This window comes from Drosophila rhopaloa, unplaced genomic scaffold, assembly GCF_018152115.1.
Source record: "Drosophila rhopaloa isolate 14029-0021.01 unplaced genomic scaffold, ASM1815211v1 contig_178, whole genome shotgun sequence".
Taxonomy (NCBI): Eukaryota; Metazoa; Arthropoda; class Insecta; order Diptera; family Drosophilidae; genus Drosophila; species Drosophila rhopaloa.
The window spans coordinates 8,796,871-8,818,777 of NW_025335059.1; the positions used below are offsets into that span (position 1 = coordinate 8,796,871).

At 36.4% G+C, this 21,907-nt stretch overlaps 2 protein-coding genes across 4 annotated transcripts; both read left to right on the forward strand.

Moving 5' to 3' along the window:
- The first annotated feature begins 4,034 nt into the window (after nucleotides 1-4,034).
- On the forward strand, nucleotides 4,035-20,393 carry LOC108051364. Of its 3 annotated transcripts, none has more exons than XM_017133453.2 (6): nucleotides 4,035-4,082; nucleotides 4,441-4,553; nucleotides 18,648-18,810; nucleotides 19,004-19,180; nucleotides 19,245-19,359; nucleotides 19,536-20,393. In XM_017133453.2, the coding sequence occupies exons 3-6, from the start codon at nucleotides 18,738-18,740 to the stop codon at nucleotides 19,678-19,680; spliced, it is 510 nt and encodes a 169-aa protein (XP_016988942.1). In that variant the 5' UTR covers nucleotides 4,035-4,082; nucleotides 4,441-4,553; nucleotides 18,648-18,737; the 3' UTR covers nucleotides 19,681-20,393. The 3 variants fall into 3 exon arrangements, with proteins under 3 accessions (XP_016988942.1, XP_016988941.1, XP_016988943.1); XM_017133452.2 differs by having other exon boundaries at nucleotides 4,036-4,211; XM_017133454.2 differs by having other exon boundaries at nucleotides 4,052-4,122.
- A 478-nt stretch (nucleotides 20,394-20,871) lies between these two features.
- On the forward strand, nucleotides 20,872-21,507 carry LOC108051365. The gene is made up of 2 exons (XM_017133455.2): nucleotides 20,872-20,952; nucleotides 21,009-21,507. The coding sequence occupies exons 1-2, from the start codon at nucleotides 20,946-20,948 to the stop codon at nucleotides 21,446-21,448; spliced, it is 447 nt and encodes a 148-aa protein (XP_016988944.1). The 5' UTR covers nucleotides 20,872-20,945; the 3' UTR covers nucleotides 21,449-21,507.
- The last annotated feature ends 400 nt before the right edge of the window (nucleotides 21,508-21,907 follow it).

The window sequence follows — 21,907 nt, forward strand, 5'->3', positions numbered from 1 at the left end:
TAAAGTTAGCTTGGACTTGAATGTTTGGCAAATTAGGTTTAAGTCAAATCTAAAAAAAAGACCATCATTAAACCACTAGTTCAATTGGAAAACCTAACTTGATTTTTTTTTAATGTGATAGAGATTAGTAATCGCCATATAATTTTTTTTCTAGGCATTAAAAACATGTAGATTATATGGATAATTAAAAACTATATAAATATTTTCTTTACTTTCGTTTTCAATTTAATGGTATTTCCAATATTTTGAATAAATTTAACAGTCACTAATAGCTAATATTTAAGTACATATACCAAAGGAATTTATATTTGCTTTTCAAAGGAATTAAGCAAAATTGAGCTCTGCGTGAGAAAATTAAAAGTTCACAGGGATTTTGTGAAAATTCTGCCTGAGCATTTAAGAAGGTGTTTAAGTGCCAAGGGGGGTAAACCAGCACCAAAAGTTGATGCTAATGTTTAAGCCTGATGTGTGACTGCTAAGACAAAGTTTGTCTCATGTCACCTGTGGGATTTTTCAAGGGTTGCGGAAGGGAGGGATTACGGTTTGCTGTGGGCATCGTTTTCATTGTGCAAATATGTAAACATTGTGGAAATCCCAGGCACACACTTCCCGTCTGATTATCTGAAAGGTGTTGTTTGCGAGCCTTGAGTTTTAAATTTTTCAGGGCTGAGCAGCTCATCTAATTATGTTAATCGCCTCACGTACAAACGGACTGCTAAAAGATTAAAGGGGATGATTCTAAAGTACCAGCATCCTCTTTTCTCATATAAAAATAACTAAAGTATAAATTATACCTCTACTCAAAAGGAATACTTTACCAGGACATTGGCACCCCAAAGGCGCAGTGCACCAATAATTTCTCTTTATTATTTCAAGAATCGGTTGTGCAGAGAATGGAAAAAATCTGAGGAAGCGAAAAAATATATATGTCAGCGGGCATTATGCTTTACGGTTTTCTCATTGCCGCAGACTTGGCCTCGTCCGCAGAAAATGGCAGTCGACAGGGAATAAATGTTGGTTGCAGACTGGCAGGGATTACTCATCAAACCGAGTGCAGTCAATCCAACGTGGTGGAAGCCGCAGAAAAAGCCACTTGAGACCTGCATTTAATTTTCTTTATTTGTAATTTCCCCAAAAGGACGTATGCTCTTTACCTTTACTTGGCAAAATTATGCTTTTCTTTATTAAAAATAATTTAAGGCGCCTTGTGTACAAAGCATTCTTATTGGGACTTTAGTAAATATTGTAAGATAAAAAATTGGTTTCGATATTTTAAAAATGTAAATTTAGAAGAAGGGGCCAAATAAAAATATTTAAGAACAAAAAACTTTGTTAAAATTTTAATAATATGAAAGAAACTTATGGAAAAGAAAGCCAGAATTCATGTCATAATTTTGGCACATGTGGTTTTTATTAAGAGAACGCTGGCATCATTTCTATTTCAATTTATTTTCTGAAAAACGATTAAAGTTAATGATCCTGAAGCATTTAAACGTAAACAATCTGTTTACAAATCTAAAGTGAATGGGTTAACACCAAACAAGAGCAACTCAAAGTACACAAAAATATACAATAGAACCAGAGGCAAACCAATTAAAATCAAAATCGAAATGCTTCCGCTGATCTCGCAATATGATTCACTAAAAATATACAAATAGAAAGAAATATGATTAAATAAATGAAAAATTCTCAACCGAAGTTTGTTCAAACCCATTTTTGCGATGTTCAACAAAAATTAACAGCTGCTGTGCTTTCGTAAAAACATTTCATATTTACCATACTTTTTTTAATTCCAGTGGATCGTTAGTGTTTTTGTCAGCTTCGTCTAAACTTCCACTAGAACAATGCTCCGGTCATGAATGAATTTTCGTTGTTCAAAAGAACGTAGCACACACTCTCGCACTGCAAAAATGTTGCCGTGAAAAGTTAAAGTTCCACACGGAAGCCAATATTGTCTGGGGCAAAAATACATATAAAATGCACCAGGAGACATAAACAAACAAGCAACAAAAAGGAGACCAGCAACAATTTGACAACTTTTGTAATTGGCTAGAGACAAGAAAGAGAGACAGCTGCCGAGACGCAAAAAGAGACAGAAGCATTGGGGCAAAGTCACCCAGTCTAGTTAAAATGAAAAATTTTATCAGTTTTTGTTCTTATTTTGGGTGCACCAGAAAAAATAAGAAGGATGTGCACCATGCAGCAATCAGGAAAAGGCGACATGGACACCACAAGCAACTCAAAATGTCCTGCCACATTTGCCTGTGTGCCACTGAGCTTCTGGGGCTTAAAATGCAGATTGTTGGCTTGACCAAATACGAGTTTTATATTTTATGTGTGAGTTGCCACCTAAATCCCAACTCATTATTCATATCCGGTTGAGTAAAATTAATGAGTCTGGCAAACCACTTTACCACTTCACACAGTCGTAAAGTTGGAAGTAAAGGACTATTTCTTTGTTTGCGAATTTAATGGACTCGTTGGGAAACCTAAGTAAGCCAAATAAACTGCATAGTACTTGTATATAAAAAAATAGTTTTTAAAAATTAATTACGGGGGTTACTGAACATTTTTCAAAGCCGGCCATTTAAAATTGTGAGAATTCATAACAATTTATTATAGAGCTCTATTGCCAGAAATGTTAAACATGTACATGTATTAGCTTAGCGGGTTAAATCATTTATCTATTAAGACGTTCTTTAATTATTTGTATGCCCCATTCGGCATATTGTCAGAACAAATTCCATTTCCATTAGATCTTTCCTGCAGCCCCAGCAAATTCACCTACCCGCCCACGACCTTGATTTATAGAGTAATTGATAAAAGATAATGTGTGTGCCAGTTTTATTTGCGGTTCTCTTTCTCCGAGTTAAAGCTTCCTTGAAGTTGCTCTAATCAGTCGAATTCATATATAAATAAAAAGCAATTAGTCTCCATACTTTTTTAATGTTACTGATTAAAGATTTGACAATAACAATAAAATATAAACATTAAGACAATTTTTATAATGATTTCAAATTTTTTTTAGATAGTTTGGTATAATAAATAATCTAATACCTACAAAATATATTTATTAAATAAATTTGGCTACCCACAAAAAATATCTGTTGTGTAGTTTACTCTTATAAAAAAATAAATATATATAGTTTGACAACTTTCATTCAGAAGACTTTAAAAATATTAGAAGAGATTTGGTGTGCCATCCTTAAACTTAATACAGATATACGTAAAACATCCTGGATTGTTAAGAGTCAAAGACAGTCAAAAATTAATTAAAATATTTAAAATTATTGCCACTGTATGAGTATACAGTATAATAGGTTACTGTACCTACCTAACAATTTGTTTGTATCATTACACATTTCATTGTACTGCATTTGCTCTTGTTCTACTCACCACAATGTAAACAGCAAAATTTAAAAATAGAAGAGCGAAAACAAAGCAAACACAGAACGAAATTATTCAGGCTAAACAATGCCGAAAAGTCAAAATGTAAACAGTGCACTCAATTAAGTTCAAAAATGTAGTCCATAGAATTTAGCTATTTCCAGAAATGGAAATCATTGTATTAAAACCGCAATGGAAGTTCCTTGTCTATACAAACCTAAATGATTTGCCATTCGCCAACAAGTGAATAAGAAATCTAAGAAAAAATTTGGTTTGCTTTTAAAAATTGTCAAGACCACGTATCAAAATAATTACCATGTGTGTGTATAGTCATAATTGTGGTATTCTGAATTAAGGCGTACTCTATTTTCAAGATGTGTATAACATTTTAATAAATTATTTATTTAGATTGGTTTTTGAAACAGTAGATTTTTTTCATGATACTTGTTTATTTAAACTTGGAAATACCAATGAATTTTAGGCACAGAAACCATCGTATGGGTTAAGTTTGTTTTCATTTTCTCGGCGTATTTCCTGCGCAGACTCCGCGATTGTCCGACTTATTCGACAGCGCAGTCGGCGTCGCTGCCTCAGTCTACGCCGCAGTCAGCGCACTTTCTCCGATAGAAATTCAGTTCTGATGCGGCATTCATAAGAACCGCAACGCAACGGATCCGACCGGAATAAAGCAAAAAGTATATTCGAAAAACTACGTAACGGACTTAAAAACGACACGTGGGTGTGAAAAAACGGCTTAGAAAATAATAAATAATAAAGTGTTCGCATATTAAAATATATTCCAAAAAAACAAATATAATTTTATGGTATGCGTGCCCAAAAAATAAATAATAATTGTATTGTGTCCTTATTTGGCTTTTATTATTTTTATTTCACTTTTTAATAAAATCGAAATTCCTTATGAAAATAGTTTTAAAATTACGCACGTATTCAAAACGAAAAAAATTTTAATGAGATGCTCTGTAAAGAAAAAATTCAAGTAGCTGCTCTCCAATTATAATCAACAGTTTTTTTGGGCATTTCCGTTTCACGCAGCTTTATGTGATTTAAAAGCGGAGTGGATTCATCTGAAAGAAGCCAGCTGGCGCACAAAAATTGAAGGATGCCCATCAATTATTTGATTTAATCACCATTAACGAAAGATTGAAGTGAGTATTTATGCTTATCCGGCTAAGATGTTCGGAAATTGATGAAGCTCCGTGCCAAAAATATCTGAAGCATTTACTAAGATTGCACAGAGAACTTGTAATTAAATAAAAAAGATTCAGATTTGGATCGTGACGGGAATTATTTATTTAGGTCAACCTTAGAAAATAGGAAAATACATTCTTGTGAGGCAACCAATTATTTTATGCCTATAAGAAAAGTTTTTTGCTTTCATGAAAAGATTTTCTGGTTATCGCTTGTAATTTGGTTTCCAAACTTTTCCCAAAATCAATTACTCCAAGTTTGTAGGATTGGCTTGACTTTTATTCAATCGATACTCCAGCCTTTATCCTGCCCAGATGGCCTATTTAATTAGCTGACAATTCATCAGCAAATTTGCTCAGGTTTTGTTTACCTTTGACGGTGCAATTCGTGTTGAAAATAAGGGAAAGTGCATGAACGCACACGAGAAATGTGGTAATAAACAATAAAATAAAACAATAAAAGAAACCGAAAGACTCAACAAAATTGCGTGGAAAAGCAGGCAACATTATCGTACCATTGCAAAAGAGTGGGACGAAAAGGTAGTCGCATAAATGGCGAAATAACGAGGGCAAAGGCGACAATAAGCGGGGAAGGGATGAAACAACAAAAAAATGTACACACTTAAAAAAGTATTTTGAGATATGAAATTCTTATTTCGGATTTGAGGAGAAAATTTTAAAAACAAGTTTTGTTTTGATGTCTTAAATTTATATTATCGGCCGTTTTTTGCATTTATTAAAATATATACTTTTATATTTACTATTAGTTGACTTCTTTATTTTAAATTGATCATTCACTTTGTTTAAGAGTTCTCTTAGAAACACATCATATTTTAAGTAAATTAATGCAAATAATTTAAATGTAGCTTCAAAGCTAAAAAAAACATTATTGTTTACCATCTGTTTTTTCGTTGAGGTTACGGTTCAAATAAATGGGGTTTTCGCTCTGTGTATTAAACTTGTAAGGGGCACCAAAGCCCTAGCAAATGTCGTGCGTTAGTGTAGCGGTAGGGCCATTTAGTTGGGACCGGCGTCACATTACGTATACGCAATGTGCACGAAAATTACCAGCAGTCACGTAGCAAAGCGAATTCCAACTCCACTTTTTACTACACACGAGTGAGTGCACGTGTGCTTGCAGAAGAGTGTCTGAGTGTGCGTGAGGCTTATCAACCATCATAATAATTGTTCGGGCAATTTTCCTGCCAAGTCTGACCAAGGTCCCTTCGCGTCCATTCCGACATTCGACAGGAATAATTACACACACATTTGGCTGTCATAAAAACCAAATTTGTTGAAATGTTGAACTGAAATGACAGCACAAAACATTTACAACATTTTGTGTATTTTGCTTTGCCCCCTGCAAAATTTGCTTGGTTTTTGTTGTCAGTTTTATTCCAGTTTTGAAAGCAAGAAAAGTTAGTGTTTTTATTTAGATTTCCATTTGCATTGCATAGAGAACTGCACTGTATTGTGCATGACATTGATATTTTATGGCAATTAAAACCAATCACCTTTTTTCGGCTATAAGAATCAGCAGATGGCAAAAATTCATTTGTCAAATGCCGACATAAACAATCAATCAGTTAAATTGCCTTAAAAGCAAATATAAACTTTTTAAAACATTTTACCAGTTAGATTTAATGAAATAATTGGAAAACTGAAAAATATAGACAGTTGCCAAATTTGTGAACGACGTACTTCCTTCTTTCTTTTACATTTCAATTAGATTATTGAATACTTTTTGCCATTAATTGAAGATACATGATAACCATTGCTTTCCCATCTAAGAGAATTTAAATCATTGCCGAACTTCAAAAAAGTGTATTTAAAATACAGCTCTTATATGTAAATCACTTTTCTCAAAAAAAAATCGTATGTTAAGCACAGTTTTGAAATTTAAATAAAGTCAACTTAATAAAATCTAAAGCCGACACTCTGCATTTTAATTTTTTCTTCTTTTTCATGTGAAAGGCCATGTTTTTAAAGGCCGGCGGCTAAGCAGTAAACTTGCACATTCCTCGAGAAAAACTCATGCATATAATTTTGTTTTGTTATATTTCATTCTGCAACTCAATTCAAGTTTTCATCTTGCCCATAATAAAATTTGAATTTCATAAAGCCAGCAAAAAACAGTCAGTAAAATTTGTTGTGCTTGTTTCTCTCTATCGTTTTTACTTCTCTCACACCCTTTTTCTTTGTGTAGAGAAAGTAAATAGGAATTTTGTGCTTGGCTAGGAAAATTTATGGCTATTGGTTTCACACAAAACATGCATGAGACGTTGAAGTCGGCGGCTTATGTTGTCCTTGGGAACACGCGACGTATGCGCAACAAACGCTTTTTTGCTGTTTTGATAGAAGTGTTTTTACACAAATTTATTTCGAGGAAAAAAGAATTAGCAATAAATAATCTTTGCTGCTACTATGCATTAATGACTTTTACTGAAATGGTTTAAAGCCTTCTTGGAAGTTGAGTGGACGATTTTCCTTTGCATTAGAATTCTTTTATTTGATTTCATTGAAAAATTTACATTGGTTTTTTTAATAACTACTAACTGTAAATAAAATTTAAAATATTAAAATGGTACCATGTCAGTTTTTTTTATCCTGCTAAGTAGCTTACAGAAACGAAAAGCGGGACAAAAATTTTTACTCTCGGACCCTGCTACTTTCGCCACAATTACCTTTCCTGGTTTGCTCACCATCTGCTGCAACAATCACGGATTGTAATAAAAGTCCCAGTCTGCTTCACACAGTTACAACATGTATGTGGTGTAGTACTCGAGGCACGCCCTATTGCCTGCTAAAGGGACTATTTCTGGTCAACAGCAGAGCAGTCTAAGGTACAGATAACTTCATTCCAGTTGGTATATTAAAGAGAAAATGGCTTTACAACGTGTAAAACTTGCTTCAAGAAAAACCTTTTTTTGGATTTGACTAGTAAGAACTTTATAAAAAATTTAACTACTGGTTCAGCAATCTTGAGGTCTGTGTGTTTTAGTCAATTCTAAATCTTTCCCGAGATATTTTACTTGGAGTTTTTTCATTCGCTTATTTAGCAACGCAAAACACGATTTCACTTCCATGCTCTTAAGAATAATAGAATACAAAACAAACAGTAATCCCTTTGCCCACTATAAATGGTGGTCAGTCTATACAATATTCCCTCTTTTGCAGTTTATTCTCTGTAAATCTCTTGATGTGAATGTGAGCTATTACTCAAAAAACGCACATACTAAAGCTGGAATCCTTGTTTTTTCATTAGACATTTTGATACGTGATATGAACGAACATCAGGAAACGAAATAAAATAGCACCATCTGGCGCATTGGCATTATAAATGATGCAATTGACACGACTTTAAGAAAAGGAAAATGTTGCAGCTTTTCCCAAATTCTGTATAATTTTTCCAGCAAATGCTATATTATTAGCAAGGGTGGTAATCTTATTAAGATTGAAAGCGACTTACGTTTTGACTTTTTTCATTTCTTTTATGCATTATCACTTTATTTTCGAATCTTTGTGTGTTGTGTTGCTGCTGTTCCTCAAAGATTTTCCTCTGTTTTCTATTCATTTTGCCATTGTTTTCATTCATGACATCCAATTCAATAGAAAACGAGTTGTTTGATTTGGTCGACGCTGTCCCCGTGCTTTTCCTTCTGTTATGATATGAAAAACAAATGCCAGCTATTAATTAAAATATTAAGTGATGCAATAAATACTTTGTAGGCTTCTAAACTTGTCAAGATTTATGAGGGGGGTTATTCTAATATGTCAAAACATTAATTTTTATCTTGAAAATTTAAAATAAAAATTGAAAAAATAGAAAAAGTATATTAACCCGAAGTTATCTTATTAAAAATAGATAATAGATAGATCTTATTTAAATAGATAAATAAATAAAAATAAATAATACTTAAAAATAAATAAGAAAAGAGTATAATTTTCTTTTATGTTTTAAATCTGAATATTACAAGATTTATTCTCTCTGTGGTAAAATTAGCTTGAAGAATTAAATTTCTGGACATTCACTGGGTGAACTGCAGCTGATAAAGCTCTCTTCTGCAAATCCTCGATTTCGCCAGCGTTTCGCCACAAGGCAAACATCACGTATACGCCCTGCTGTTTTCACGCTGCTCTTTTTCGCCCATTCGCCTTTTTCCGCGTAATTGTGCGTGCCAGAGAATACAAAGAGTCCAAAAGCAGACAGAACCAACTATCCGCCAAAACCCCTTCATTCAGCCTCTCTAGCATTTACACCCAGGAATTGGCAAACTGCGTGTGGTGAGGCCCCTTTAACAGGACACTGGTAATTGAATATTGAGAATGTGGTATAAGCTTTTCGATTACAAGCTGAGGCTTCTCGTGGGCGACCCAGTTTCAATGTAATGCTATCGATTTTCACCCAATCAATGGCTAGAAGTATGACCCAATCGCCCCTTTATTCTTTGTCTGATCCCTTCAGTGTTTATTTGACTGCCATTGATAGCTTCTTAGGAGGAATAATCACGTTTGTATTTCTTTCAATCATCGTCTAGTTTTAGATGGAGACTCTTTTGCTCAGTTTACTTTAATAATTTAAATGACTAAAACTACCTTTTAAATAACAGTATTTTACAAAAATATATACATTTTAAGGAATATTATTTTGTGAAAAAATAAATCCCTCGCAGTGTACTCCTTTATGAATCTGATAGCTATTTTCTTGGTGACAACCTGATTTCCTCCCCTTAAAACAGAATGTTTGCAATAGACAAGAAAAAATGGTGCCCTAACTTGCGAACATTAATGTCGCACTGAACACCGTTGTCCGTCATTTAAATAAAGTATTTGACATTCATTTTCTTTCTTCACGGCTGGTAGCGAACTCATTTGCGTGTGGGCAGTGGAAGTTGCTCATTAGAGATGAAAAATTGTTGACAAATGAAGAGTTTACAGGAAAATCAAGTGCCAAGGCAGAAGCGTTCGGCAAATAAGTGCCAAGGCTCGTCCGCTGCCGAGCATTATGCAAATGAACTGGCAGGTAAACAGCAGGGGCAGCTTTTACTTTGCCAGTGGACTTTGCGATTTAAGAAGCTTTAAGAATCTGTATTAACAACGTTGGCTTTAAAGTTACCCAACAATAATTTACAAATTGAGAACTATAACAAAGTTCTCCGACAGGGTAGCCAAATAATATTTCAAATGCTTCTCTGAAAGGTCAAGAAAAGCTTTTAGAGGAAAGAGAAAAACAGGAAGCTGATTTACAAATTTGCACTGCGCAAATTGCTTCCGTTTTGAGAGGATTTGATTTGTGTTTCAGTTGTTGTTTATGGATACTGTATTTTTAGCTTCATTTTCTTTTAAAATGATTAATGGCCATATTAGTTTCTTATATTTCATATTTTTTTAAAATAAAAGCAAAAACGTTATTTTGTACATTTATCGAATTTTAGCCAGAATTGTTCAATGTTATTGTTCACCGTTATCGGTCTACTTGATTTATTTGATTTCATAAAGTTTTATGAGGCTTCGTTCGTTGCTTTAATTTTGAAGAGAGTGCTTGTTAATTTCACCTGTACAGGTTAGCTTAAACTAAGTGGTTTCAAAATTGAAAACTTTATTCAGTGATAAATAACATTTACAACTGTCAACTTAAATACATTTGTAAGATCGTGTTTAACTTTAAAAAATTATAAATAGTTTATCAATTAAAAAATACGTTAATGAATTAAAATAAATAACATTTAGAAAAATTGGTAGGTAAACATCATAATTTAAAATTGGGAGTATTGGTCTAGATGCAAGCTTATGTACTTTAAGATTGCCTTCTGCCAAACTCTAACCATTTAGCAGCGGGGTATGCTTTGAAGTTCCTAATACCCGATATTAACCCAATTTCCTATTTATCTCAAATGTGCACATCCTGCCCCGTTGCAATTCGAGCTTCTCCGTTGTCGGCCTTTTAATCGAACTTTGCCGGGAATCAAAAGTCAGAGAATGAGTTGGTTGAAAAAGGGCTTCGTTTTTGCTGCAGCCGCAAACTTTTGCCACAATTTGCCTTGTCAATCTCAGGACTCTACTCCCAATGGGCAATCAGCAAAAATGACAGCAGGTCGGGTCGACTTCTGAACTTCTGAGCTGAAAAGACCACTTCGCAACGATTAAAGCCATATTTTTATGGAACCGTTTAACAAAAATGCCAATCATCTGATGGCTCGTCCTCATTCCAGCTTTTGTTCACTTCGCATAACGAAAATTAAATATCCGTGTGGTGGCTTTTATTAACTAAAGTCTGCGTTTCGCCTCTGATGGGTTTTGCATAATGCATACACAAAAGAGAACAAAAAATTATACAGCCCTTTGTTCGACTCGCTTTTTATATGCGACAACAGCGTTGAATATTGAAATTATATGTAAACAGCGTTGTGTACAAATATTATACGGAATTTATTAATTTATCACATTTTTGATGATGTGGCTGAACAATTTCGTTGTGTATATTAAAATGCTTGTAATGTGGTTAATTTTAGCATGACAATCAAAACCAACATCAATAGAATTTGATGCTATTGATAAAAACACAGCACAACAACAACCCCAAAACAATGAAAGTGTAGAGAAGCAAAAAGGCTCAAGAACTATTCTCGTGAATTCTGAATTAACCTCACAAAGGATAATGCCTATATATATAATGAAGCTTGGGAAATACAAATTCGGAGTAGTAACCCCTTAAGTATCGGATGTCAAAACATCAATCGCCTGCACCATACTTATTTTTTTATTTTACCCGCAGAGCTGACAACGTCAACTGATGTTTTATTTATTTCAAACCTTTAACTCAGCTGGAGGCCTCAAGTTTCCGCCACCGACGACTTCCGGTTTTTCTTTGCGTTTTCCGCTGATTTTTTATGCCTCGACCCGGTTTTTATTGCGTGCCGTCAATCCCTCAATAAACTCCATCTCATACCTTTTGTTTGTGGTGACTTCGATTTTATTTCGACTACAAGCAATGAAGGCGTCGGGTTTCACTTCCATCGTGAAAAGGACGTCGAGATGGTTGGGTTCATTACTCCATGTTCCGCTGCTGTTGATTTTCAATTATTTTTATTGACTTAAGTTATAATGTATGGTGGCCTTGGCAGCCATTTTTCGTGATTACTTGCTTGAGGGAGCTCTATATATATATTTTTCCCCAACCCAGGTCTGCCACATTTGTGTAGTTTTTTCCACTTCTTTATCGTGCGTTTGACTGAATTCACTTTGGCTTGTTTTTGGCAAGACCGCTTATTGAAAAACTTTGCCCCACCATCCTCTGAACAACTTCTTAAGTCAAAACTTCTTCTTAAATGGCAACAACTTTTTGCATTTTCAGCGGCGTTTCGTAATTTCATGCTGTTTTCACCTTGTCTTTCTTGCGCAAAAGCAAAAAATGTTGAGGAAGTTCATTATTTGTTCCAAGCACGCCTTAATTATTTTTGCATTTTCGCACGAAGCCAAATTGAATTGTGTTTTATTTTTCATTATGAATTTATTCAGCGCTGGAACTTTCCGGCTACACACTTTTCTGAAGATGATAATTAAAAGTTTGAAGAAAAATAATTAAGTTAATTAATAGTGTGTTTTCTGCTGTCTTCCGTTTTGTATTTAAAGTTCTCCAATAAAAACTTTACTTGCGGAATATATTTACTTACATTTTCGTTAATGTTGCTTAAATAATTGTTTCTAAATATGCAGTTTTTTTGTAATTCAAACGTTATCTTGTTGGATGTAGTTTTTGAACAAATATCGAATTCTATAACTTTTTTTGTTTGTTCTAACCACAATGGTAGGCTTCATTTGGGCTTTGACTCACACTAAATAACTTGAATAAGGCAACTTCAGAGCAAAGGATTTTCTACTTTGATGAAGTGAATTTGCAACTATTCAGAGTTTCCAGTTGCATACTTTGCGGCATTCGCTAAAGTTTTACTTGCAAAAAATAGATGGAAAATAACGAATTTATTGTGCCTCTTGGCTGGTTCAAATTAAAATAAATATGCACTGAACTAAAACGGTAAAAAAAAGAATAAGAGCAAAAAAAGAACTCGGCGTACTTTGTGGTTTTCTTGGTCTTATTCTCTTCAAACCCATTGCCACAAATTGTTTGCAGTTGTTAGTTGCACTGAATGCACTTTGTTTGATGAGAAAGCTGCTTTTGTGTGATGCTGAAGTTTCCGTTTGAGGGCACATTATCTTGCATCCAAACTTAATTTTCCTCTATCATATACCAGAATAGGACATAACTTAAAAACAGAAATGTCAGGGAAATTGAAAATATGTAATATTATCCGGATTTTTGACACAAAATGTTTCTCAAATTGCCTTGGGCCATTTAAAGACAACACAATATGGATCCTAATTGGCTTGTCGAAATGTGTTTAATTGGTATCATTAATAAATATACATGAATTGAATTACTATTTCATAAAAGTAATTAGTTACTTAACAACTGCAACTATTGTATAAGGCGCTAATTAAGATTTCCAACACAAAAGTCATTAAATTAGCAAATTAACAGAAAACAAACAGACTATCTTAAGCATTGCGGTTTGCAAGCAAAAATATATTCGTATAAAGCTATTTACTCAAACCTAAGAACCACAAAACTGCCCAGCCCACAAGCCAATTTTACTGCCCCAATGCCCTCTGTTGAAAGTGTAAACTTTCTCATTTTCAGAATTGTTTTTTCCGGTTAAGGGCGTATTAATTAACCGAACTTAACACGATGGTATGTGGGCATTCCATCGGGACTGGCTAAAACCCAGAGGTGTCTGCATAAAATTAATTGCCTGGTTGGTTAGAACGAATTACTTTCTGTTTTTCGCTCTAAAAGTTTTTCCTTTCTTCGGGCTTCGTGAGACAGCTCACTCAGTTATTCAATATGTCACTCAGTCATGGCAGTACAAACACACACCCAACTTTAAATTGAGTTTCTTAAGCTCAAGTTTTCAGCAAAAACGAAAAGCAAAAGATACAGATAGAGAACTTTGCACAATATGTTGATTGCTGTTTTGTTATTCATGGAATTGCTTAAAAATTTAGATTGCCTTGTAACTTTTAAACTCCGATTCGTTGGCTTTTCTGTTTTTCCGCTATTTGTTTCCAGCTTAAAAGGGACTATGAATTTGAATGTGGTTAGGGGAAATTAAAAAAGAAAATTTTAAGAGCTGTTAAATGAAAAAAGGAGTTTCAAAATATTCAATAGTTGTAAAATTAAAGCCATCAATATTAGCCTTTAAGCGATTCCTAAATCAAGTTCGCTGAGAGCCGGCAAAGCACATTTAACCCAACAATTAACTGCGAAAAGGTCAACAGAAATAGGTTTCTAGCAACCTCAACCGACTGGATGGGATTTGCACCTGTTGACTGCTCCCTTTGACCACTGGAGCGTGTGAGCATCGGAATCATCGAGGGCCAACAAAAAAGTGTCGGATGACAGAGGACATAGAAGAACTTCGTTGTTGGGTGCTCAACCAATTGCGGTCGAGAGTCATTGAGCATGGCATAGACACACACACATTTCACTACGAGTATATATTCCTCAAATCGATGTCAACGACTTTGAAGGTGGCACCACACCATCGCATTCACAATTTGCAAGGAAAAACACAAAGAGTAGGTGCAGAATATTGGCACCCAGTTAAGCTATTTTGCATGAAATTCTAAAAGTTCGCCATTCAAGAAAACCTCTTGAATGCAGTCTGTGGCCTTTTCCTCTTATCTTAAGCCGTTCCATTAAAGTGGCCATTCTCTTGAACTTGGGGCCTAAAATGCAAAAAATGGGGTCAAGCCCTGCTTAAATGCACATTTCTGTCTTAAGAAGCTGAGTCCTGAAAAATTAAAAAAAAAACAGATGGGTTTGAAAATTAAAAGAAAATTTCAAAACTTAAAAGGAAAGTTTTCTTAAATTCTAAAATATTTCTGAAATTCTGTATCAATTACACCAATTTGAAACTCTATATATGAATTTCAAACACATACAATCAATACCCAAAAAAATATGGTTATTAAACAAAAACACTTTGATGGAGTTGATTGCTGTCATCCCCTTGGTACTTGATTCGATCCGCATTTGTGGTTTCACATTCAGACTTCCTGGCGTGTGCATATTGCATATGTGATGTACATGGTCACGTGTATCAGGATTACACGATTTAATTTCCCGAACTTGGGCAAAAAATATTGAAATTGGTTGAAGAGCTTAAAACAAAAAAAGCTTAAACACTTAAGCGACGGTAAGCATGGCAATAAGCCCCACTGCAAATGTCTCAACATTGGCCAACGCCGAATCTTTCTGTCACGCATATGGGACCCATATCATCGTAAGCTCTTCCTGACCCGGACATAAATCGACCTTCATTCCGGTGACCAATTTCCCATCGCTTTGCGTGCTGCCCGGATATTTCAGCTGCTTTGTTAAAAGGTTCTCCCGAAGAGAGTTGGGCCCATAAATAGCTGAGGTCGTTAGGAGTTAATTGGCCTTGAAGGCACGTTCCCTGGCATTATGAGTTACCAGATGCATAAAACTTAACTGCTGACATCGTCTTGGTCAGCGGCTACAAATATTTGCCTTCTTAATTGATTCAATTTACATGTTGAGTAGTTTTTGGGGCATGGCTTTTATAGAGCCAAAAACGCAAACAAGTAAACAAATTTTAATGAAATTTCGCAGAGAAGCGGCAAAAAAATTGCTTTCACTCTTGGAAAATCACATAAAAATGTTATAACACTCCGTTTCACAGCAGGTATTTTCATTTATTTTTGACCTTATAGATATATATTTTTTAGCTTTTTAGCAAACAAGGATATAGCATTTTACTTCCTTATAGTGATGGTTACGACCATCAGTGGAACTGCACAATTTGAGCTAACTGCAGTTGCAAATTGTAAATGCAATTCGCAGTTTTCCATTCTCGCGAAAATTGCTCTAACACTGCAGTTATGCAAATTCAACTCAAATGAGACTTTGTGTGCGACTCTGTGTGTGCAACTGCATGTGTGTGTGTAGTCTCACATGCGTGAAATTAATTTCTCCCACGAGAGAACCAGGTGCAAGCAAATTAAAGGTAGGCAACCTTTCAGATGGGCGTGTGTGTGGGTTTAGGGTCAGTGGGTGCCGTAAAGTATGCAACGCTTTGGAAATTTTGAACCGACATAATAGCTTCCATTTGGAGGCTTAAAAGTTTCGGAAAATTTAAAACCAGGTAGTGTTGTTTTTATTACTTTACTCTTATTCAGAGTTATGGATTTCTTTAATAAATATTTATCTACCATTGGCTTACTGCGCTTTCAATTACAGACCTTTTTAAAAAGATAAATATAAACATTTTTTGTTTTTATTTACATATGTACGTGTACATATTCTAAGTTTAGCATCCTTCAAAATGTATAAAATAGCCGCTGACAAAATTTAACAACAAAAGGGCCATGACTTCAATTTAAACCAATTGAATGACATGACATTATCTGTAGAATATTAAATCACTGAAAAGCAGCAAAATCTGCATAAAATCCGCACCCTCATCAGTTTCAGTGGGCGAAATGTGTTAGACCTCTACATCGATTGATTATGGCCCGATCGCAAATGGGAAACTCTTACTCAAAGGCGAAATCATAATAAATCACTTCGAGTTGAGACAAAAAATGGACCACACAAAATGGAGAGCCCCCCATAACTGGACGGTACTTTCTGCCCTTCCCAAAGTTCACCCCTAGGTGTTTGTCGCTCAATCAAAGCTGACCCAGAGCCTAATGAGGCGCACCCACTCCACTTTGCCCTGGGTTGCCATTTACAGGCAGATTATGAAATTAATGGCCTACAATTGAGCGGACTACTTTGTCAAGGGAGAAGATTCGGGGATAACTTTCACTTCATTTTTCATTTTTAATGTTCGCCACGGGCCAAGTTTGGTCCATGAATACGCGATTAGCTTGCACAAACTTTATTAAAAATTCCGACAATCCAAGTTGGGAAGCTTTCAATTTCGCAGGGCAGACTAATTTAATGTCGTGCCGAGGAGAATAGCTACGTTGAAGGCTTTTAATTGCCCGGGCATAGCTCTTCATTGGCTGCCTTTGGCAGTGTCATAAAAGTTTTGTGGCAGCAGCTGGCACCGGAAGTTGACGGGCTGTCCGCTTGGCTGCCTTCGTGGCTGATTCGATTGTGGCCCAGTCGAAGCGACAAAATTAAGTAAGTACGGCGAAGGAGCACAGGCCACAAAGGCTGCTCCTGCTCCCAACTACACCCACAATCCGATGGTCGTTAAACGGGCACAATGGCCACTTCGACTCCTGGCTGAAAATGCGAGGCAGTGCTATGTATGCACAGAGAACAACAAAATATGCACAAAGAACAACAAAAGAAGAGAAGACAATTGTCTCCTTGTAATTTGTTAAAATATACCGAAATAGGAAAATTATATTTTTTTTCTCAAAATAAAATAGATAAAATAGTTTTCATATTCTTAACATTTTCTCTCTGTGTAGTAGTATTTATGGGACACCGACCGGGAGGATAGTGATGCATATTGAAAGCTGGCAAGCACAATGAACAAAAGGTAAACTTCATTTGGCCAAGACAAGGAGCGGGGGAAAAAGCAGGAGAAGGTGGTTTGGGGGAGCAGCATCCGTTTCCGTCAACACTGGCACACAATGCCGTTTCCGGCCAACTTGGCTTCCAGCCAGAGGAAAATCGGTTGGTGGATGGGAAAATGTGTTTGGCAGCTCGTTCGACTGCTTAGTGGCTAATTTGCAAATAGATGAAAATGCGCCACACAATTATAGCTCTGGCAGCAGACTCGATGTCGATCGAAACTCTTCGGATTTAATTATAAATTTCTTCACCTCCACCTACGTTCAGGGAACTTTATTAGCGCTGTAACTTACCTTATTGTGCCCTCTTGCAATGTGCTTTTCTCTGGTAGGTAATTTCAGACGTTTTAATCAGGAAACTTAATTACATTAGCCGAGCACATCTGAGCGACAGGAGTTCGACAGGTTCGACTGCAAATCAAACACCCACAGACTCGCACACATCCAGAATCACTCAAAATCGCATAATTAATGCAAAGCACTTGTGGTTACCCAGAGTGTTGCACATACGCCCCGTGGGCCACACGGAAAGTGTGTGGTTGAGGCATAATTTGCAATAAATATTGATCCACAGATATGACCTCTGCACTTCAAAGCGTCAACTGATAGATGGCTATATCTGTTTGGTCTGACCATAGCCACGAGCCATGCCATGACAATATTTGTATGTCACGTTGACAGATTCGCTTGAATTGATGGCCAGCCTGTGGAAGAGAAAAATATACAAAATGATTGAAACCGTTTCTGTGATGGTTAAGGCTGTCAGAGATTTTCTCTTTTGACTTGCCCACTTTGTATACTTTAAAGCCCCAATAAGTCACGCCCAAAACCGCTTTAAGCCACACGCTTTTGGCCCCATAAATTGTGTTTCTCGAGCTTAGCTACAGTTTCAGCCCGTAAGTCAGAATCATTTGTCATAATTCGAGAGACCCGAAATAAAACAAAAACCAAAGAAAAACACTGCCCCAAAAGTTGACCCAACAACACCTTGGGCCATCGAAGTGGCCATTAAAAGTGCCAACAACAAGCAGACAACAAAAAGTGGGGGAGCAAAAAAACATTCGGGGACCACATGGCCAGCACTCGACACGAAAATCGACTGAAAAGCAATTATTTACACTTCGGCAATAAAAATATGGAACACGAAAAAAGAAGAACAGACAGGGGAGCAGTATTGTGTCAAAAATGCGTTGTGCAATTTATTACCTTTAATTTTTCTTGTCTGCTTCTCTTTTCCTTAAAAGAAATTGCATTTCTGCGGATTGTGGATAATCATTTTTATGACCATTGCCTTCGTTTATACTCTTCGTTTCATTTCAACTTTTTTATTAGCTCTCAAGGGCTGAGCGAGAGATTTCAGCGGAAAATCGAAAAAGTTTTTAAGAGCCTTCAATTCGCTTGTTAATTTTAATCCCTTTTGGTTGTTCCCGCCTTTTGCAGAAACCGAAGTGAAATGAATTCCGAGGAATGTCCGCAATTGGTCAACCTGTGAGTCCTGCGAATCCTGTGTGAGTGCCGTGAGCTCGAGAAATGGCGGTGTCCAGCTCAATTATGGAAACCGTCGCCCTTTTGACCCTGCTGCTTGGCCTTTTTATTCGAAGTGGTAAGTGATTTTGAAAGGAATTGAGTTAAATCATTAATAGGAAAATTAAGACTACTTAACTACTGTAATCATAATCAAAAGTTTTTAAATTCGTTTTGACGATAACATTATAAATAAAACATAATGTTGAAAAACTCTAAGGAGTTATTTGCATAAAAATCATAAATAAATCAAAATTTATTTTTGTTGTCAGGCTACTGCATAGACTGTTTTAAATGCGTATCTTACAATGGAGCCAACAAAGCCTGCGACGATCCGTTCCACAACAACTACTCCACGGCCATTTTGGAGTCACCCTGCATGGGCGGCCGGAAGGGGCGTGACGGCCTATTTCCGGCCACCGCTTGCATCAAGATCGCCGGCTACTACGGTAAGTGCTTTGACCTGATGAATGATCCCGGATTTGTTTTTTACTACCCTTTTCTTCTCCGAAGATGAGACCGGGAAAACGATAACGGTGAGGGGCTGTGCCCTGGACAGCGGAACCCTGACCACCGACACCGAGATTATAAGAATGTCGCACTGCGGAAAGTTCTACTACGATGGCGAGTAAGGAATACAGATTACATTATATAATTAATCATTGTTTAGTAGATCATACATCTATATTTAATTGGAACTTCAATTTTGTTAAATTAGTTTTTGTAATTTTATTTATTTTTGTTTTCTGGCTGTCAGCCATAGCTCGGCATAATCTAATATATTTTCTTGGCCCATCTCCCCAGTTACGTGCATGGTTGTCTGCAGAGCTGCAGCGACGCGGATGCCTGCAACTCAGCCAGGAGGCAGGGAGCGAATCCTGCCGACCTGGAGGCGCTGATGAGACACCTGCTTAGCCTGGTGGTTTTCCTAATGGCTGTCACGAGGTAGCAGCATCCTTACCTGTGACTGGAGTATCCGGAACGGGAGCATCAAGCGGAAATACCGAGGGATACAAAGTTAGGCAGCGGGGAAGACATTTAATCGACTTGGCTGCGCGTGGAAATCCTTTTTTTCCTCCGAATCTCTCTGTGTCTAGGATCGCACCCAAATGTAAAAGCACTTGAGCAGCTGCAGCAAGGACGCGCTCAAAAACACACTCTCTTACACCCAAAAACATTATGGAATTCATCAAGCAATTATGTGATTTATAAGCGAATACTTAACAACTATCAAACAATAATTGATGAACACGAACGGAAACTATTTAGATGCTAAGCATTCGAGAGTCGAAAATCAAAGGAAACAGTGCAACCTAAATTCAAATTCTAATTGCAATTATTTTTAGCTCCTAAGAAAGGAATCTAGACACTAAGTGCTGTCGCTGCTAAGTTTCATTAGAACAATATGATTAATGAAAGAAAGGAAATGTTTACGATTTATATACGATCTGTTTTACCATAGCATAATTAAGTATTTTTCACCTTTCTAGATTCATCTACTCATATTGTACATATACAACAAAAAAATTAACTATTAGTTAAAGAATGCTGAATTTTGGGCAAATTATAATAAATTATGTGTAAATGAATTAGTGGGCAAAATTATCAACGAAAACTGCGAATTGCAAAGTGGATTAAAAAGAATAACAAGCAAAGAAAATATTTAATTAAATTTTTTTTCCAAACACAACCGTTTTTTTCATCCAAATATTTATGGCCAGAAATAGGAATAAAAATCCTTTTAAATTAGTTTGCAACCGGCATAAAGCCATTTTTGATTAAGTGCATGTAATGTGGATTAACATCAGCTTTGCTTTTTTATTATCATCACTATCAAACTACTAATAGACTAATCGCATTACTCGGAAATGGGAGAACTACTTTCTGAAGTGTTTTCTATTTTTTTAAGGTAACTCTCCCTCTGAAAAAATGATTAATTTCAAACACTGAACTCATTCCGGACCTGCCTACGTCTTAAATTAAGCCATAAATATCGGTCATAAATGACACAATTTTATGCTATATAGACTTCTGAATGTAGACGCCCAACTACTAACACTTACCGCCAGTTTGGTCTTGTTGATTCACCAGAAGATTGGTTATCAGGCCCGGATACCCCGATAAGGTATCACTTTCATTCGTATCACCTAACAGCCGCCAAAAAATATCGTCTTCGATTAGAATTGTTTAGTACATTCTAGCAGCTCAATCGAAATGGACGGTAAGACTCAGGCGCACTCCTCTTTTCCGATTCGTTCATTAAGTGATGCCTTATAGGTAACACTTGGCTTCACTTCAGCCACGGCGCAATCCCTCAGGCAGCCGTAGTCGCTGGCCACGATGCCGATGGCGACACCATCTTCATCGGGCGGGCTTTCTACTGCAACGACATGCTGCCGGCCAAGATTATTCCCAACAAGGGAAAGGCCTATGTGGCCTATGCCAACCAGGAGGTGGAGCTGGAGAACTACGAGGTGCTCAGTGGATCCAACTACGAGTGGCTGCCAGCGGAAAACGGTGAGGTGCCGCACGGAGCCGTCAAAGTTGGCCAGAATGTCGACGGTGAGACTCTGTACGCCGGAAGGGGCTATCATGCCGGCAGTTTGACCGTGGGCAAGGTGCATCCGTCCCATGGCTGCCTGTACATTCCCTTCGATTCCGAGGAGGTGAAGATTTTCGCCTACGAAGTTCTGTCGCGTCGCATGGAGGCGAGATAGGTGCTCCAGTTCCACTTAATGCCTGTTAATCACAAATAAAATCAACCCTTTTTGTAAAAGCTCTTGGGATCTAATCTGTTACTAGCTGGTCATAAAACATCCTTATCTCAGTAGTTATTTTTAATGATTACCGAATTGTCGTTGAATTTGACAAAGTTGCTGGCTTGACAAATGAAGGGTTTTCAAATTGCAGACAGATTTAAATCGACTGCAGACACCTACATCATTTTGTTTTCGCAGTTTTTGTTAATCGCCCTTTTATGCAGGAAAAAGTTCTAAGTTAACAAAATCAAATAATATCGAATTAAAACCACTCATTAACTAAGTTAAAAACTTTTTAAATTACACATAGCTTAAATAATTAATTGTAAAGTCTAACTAAATTTTTATATGGATACGGAGAACCAATAGGACCAAACTAAATGAAACTATATGCATGGTAAGGATTCCATGGCAATA

Excerpts from the sequence above, each read along its gene's own strand:
- LOC108051364 (XM_017133453.2), top strand. The coding sequence starts at position 18,738 with ATGGCGGTGTCCAGCTCAATTATGGAAACCGTCGCCCTTTTGACCCTG. Across the intron at positions 18,811-19,003 it reads TGGCCTTTTTATTCGAAGTG|GCTACTGCATAGACTGTTTT; the intron begins GTAAGTGATTTT and ends TTTTGTTGTCAG. Across the intron at positions 19,181-19,244 it reads CAAGATCGCCGGCTACTACG|ATGAGACCGGGAAAACGATA; the intron begins GTAAGTGCTTTG and ends TCTTCTCCGAAG.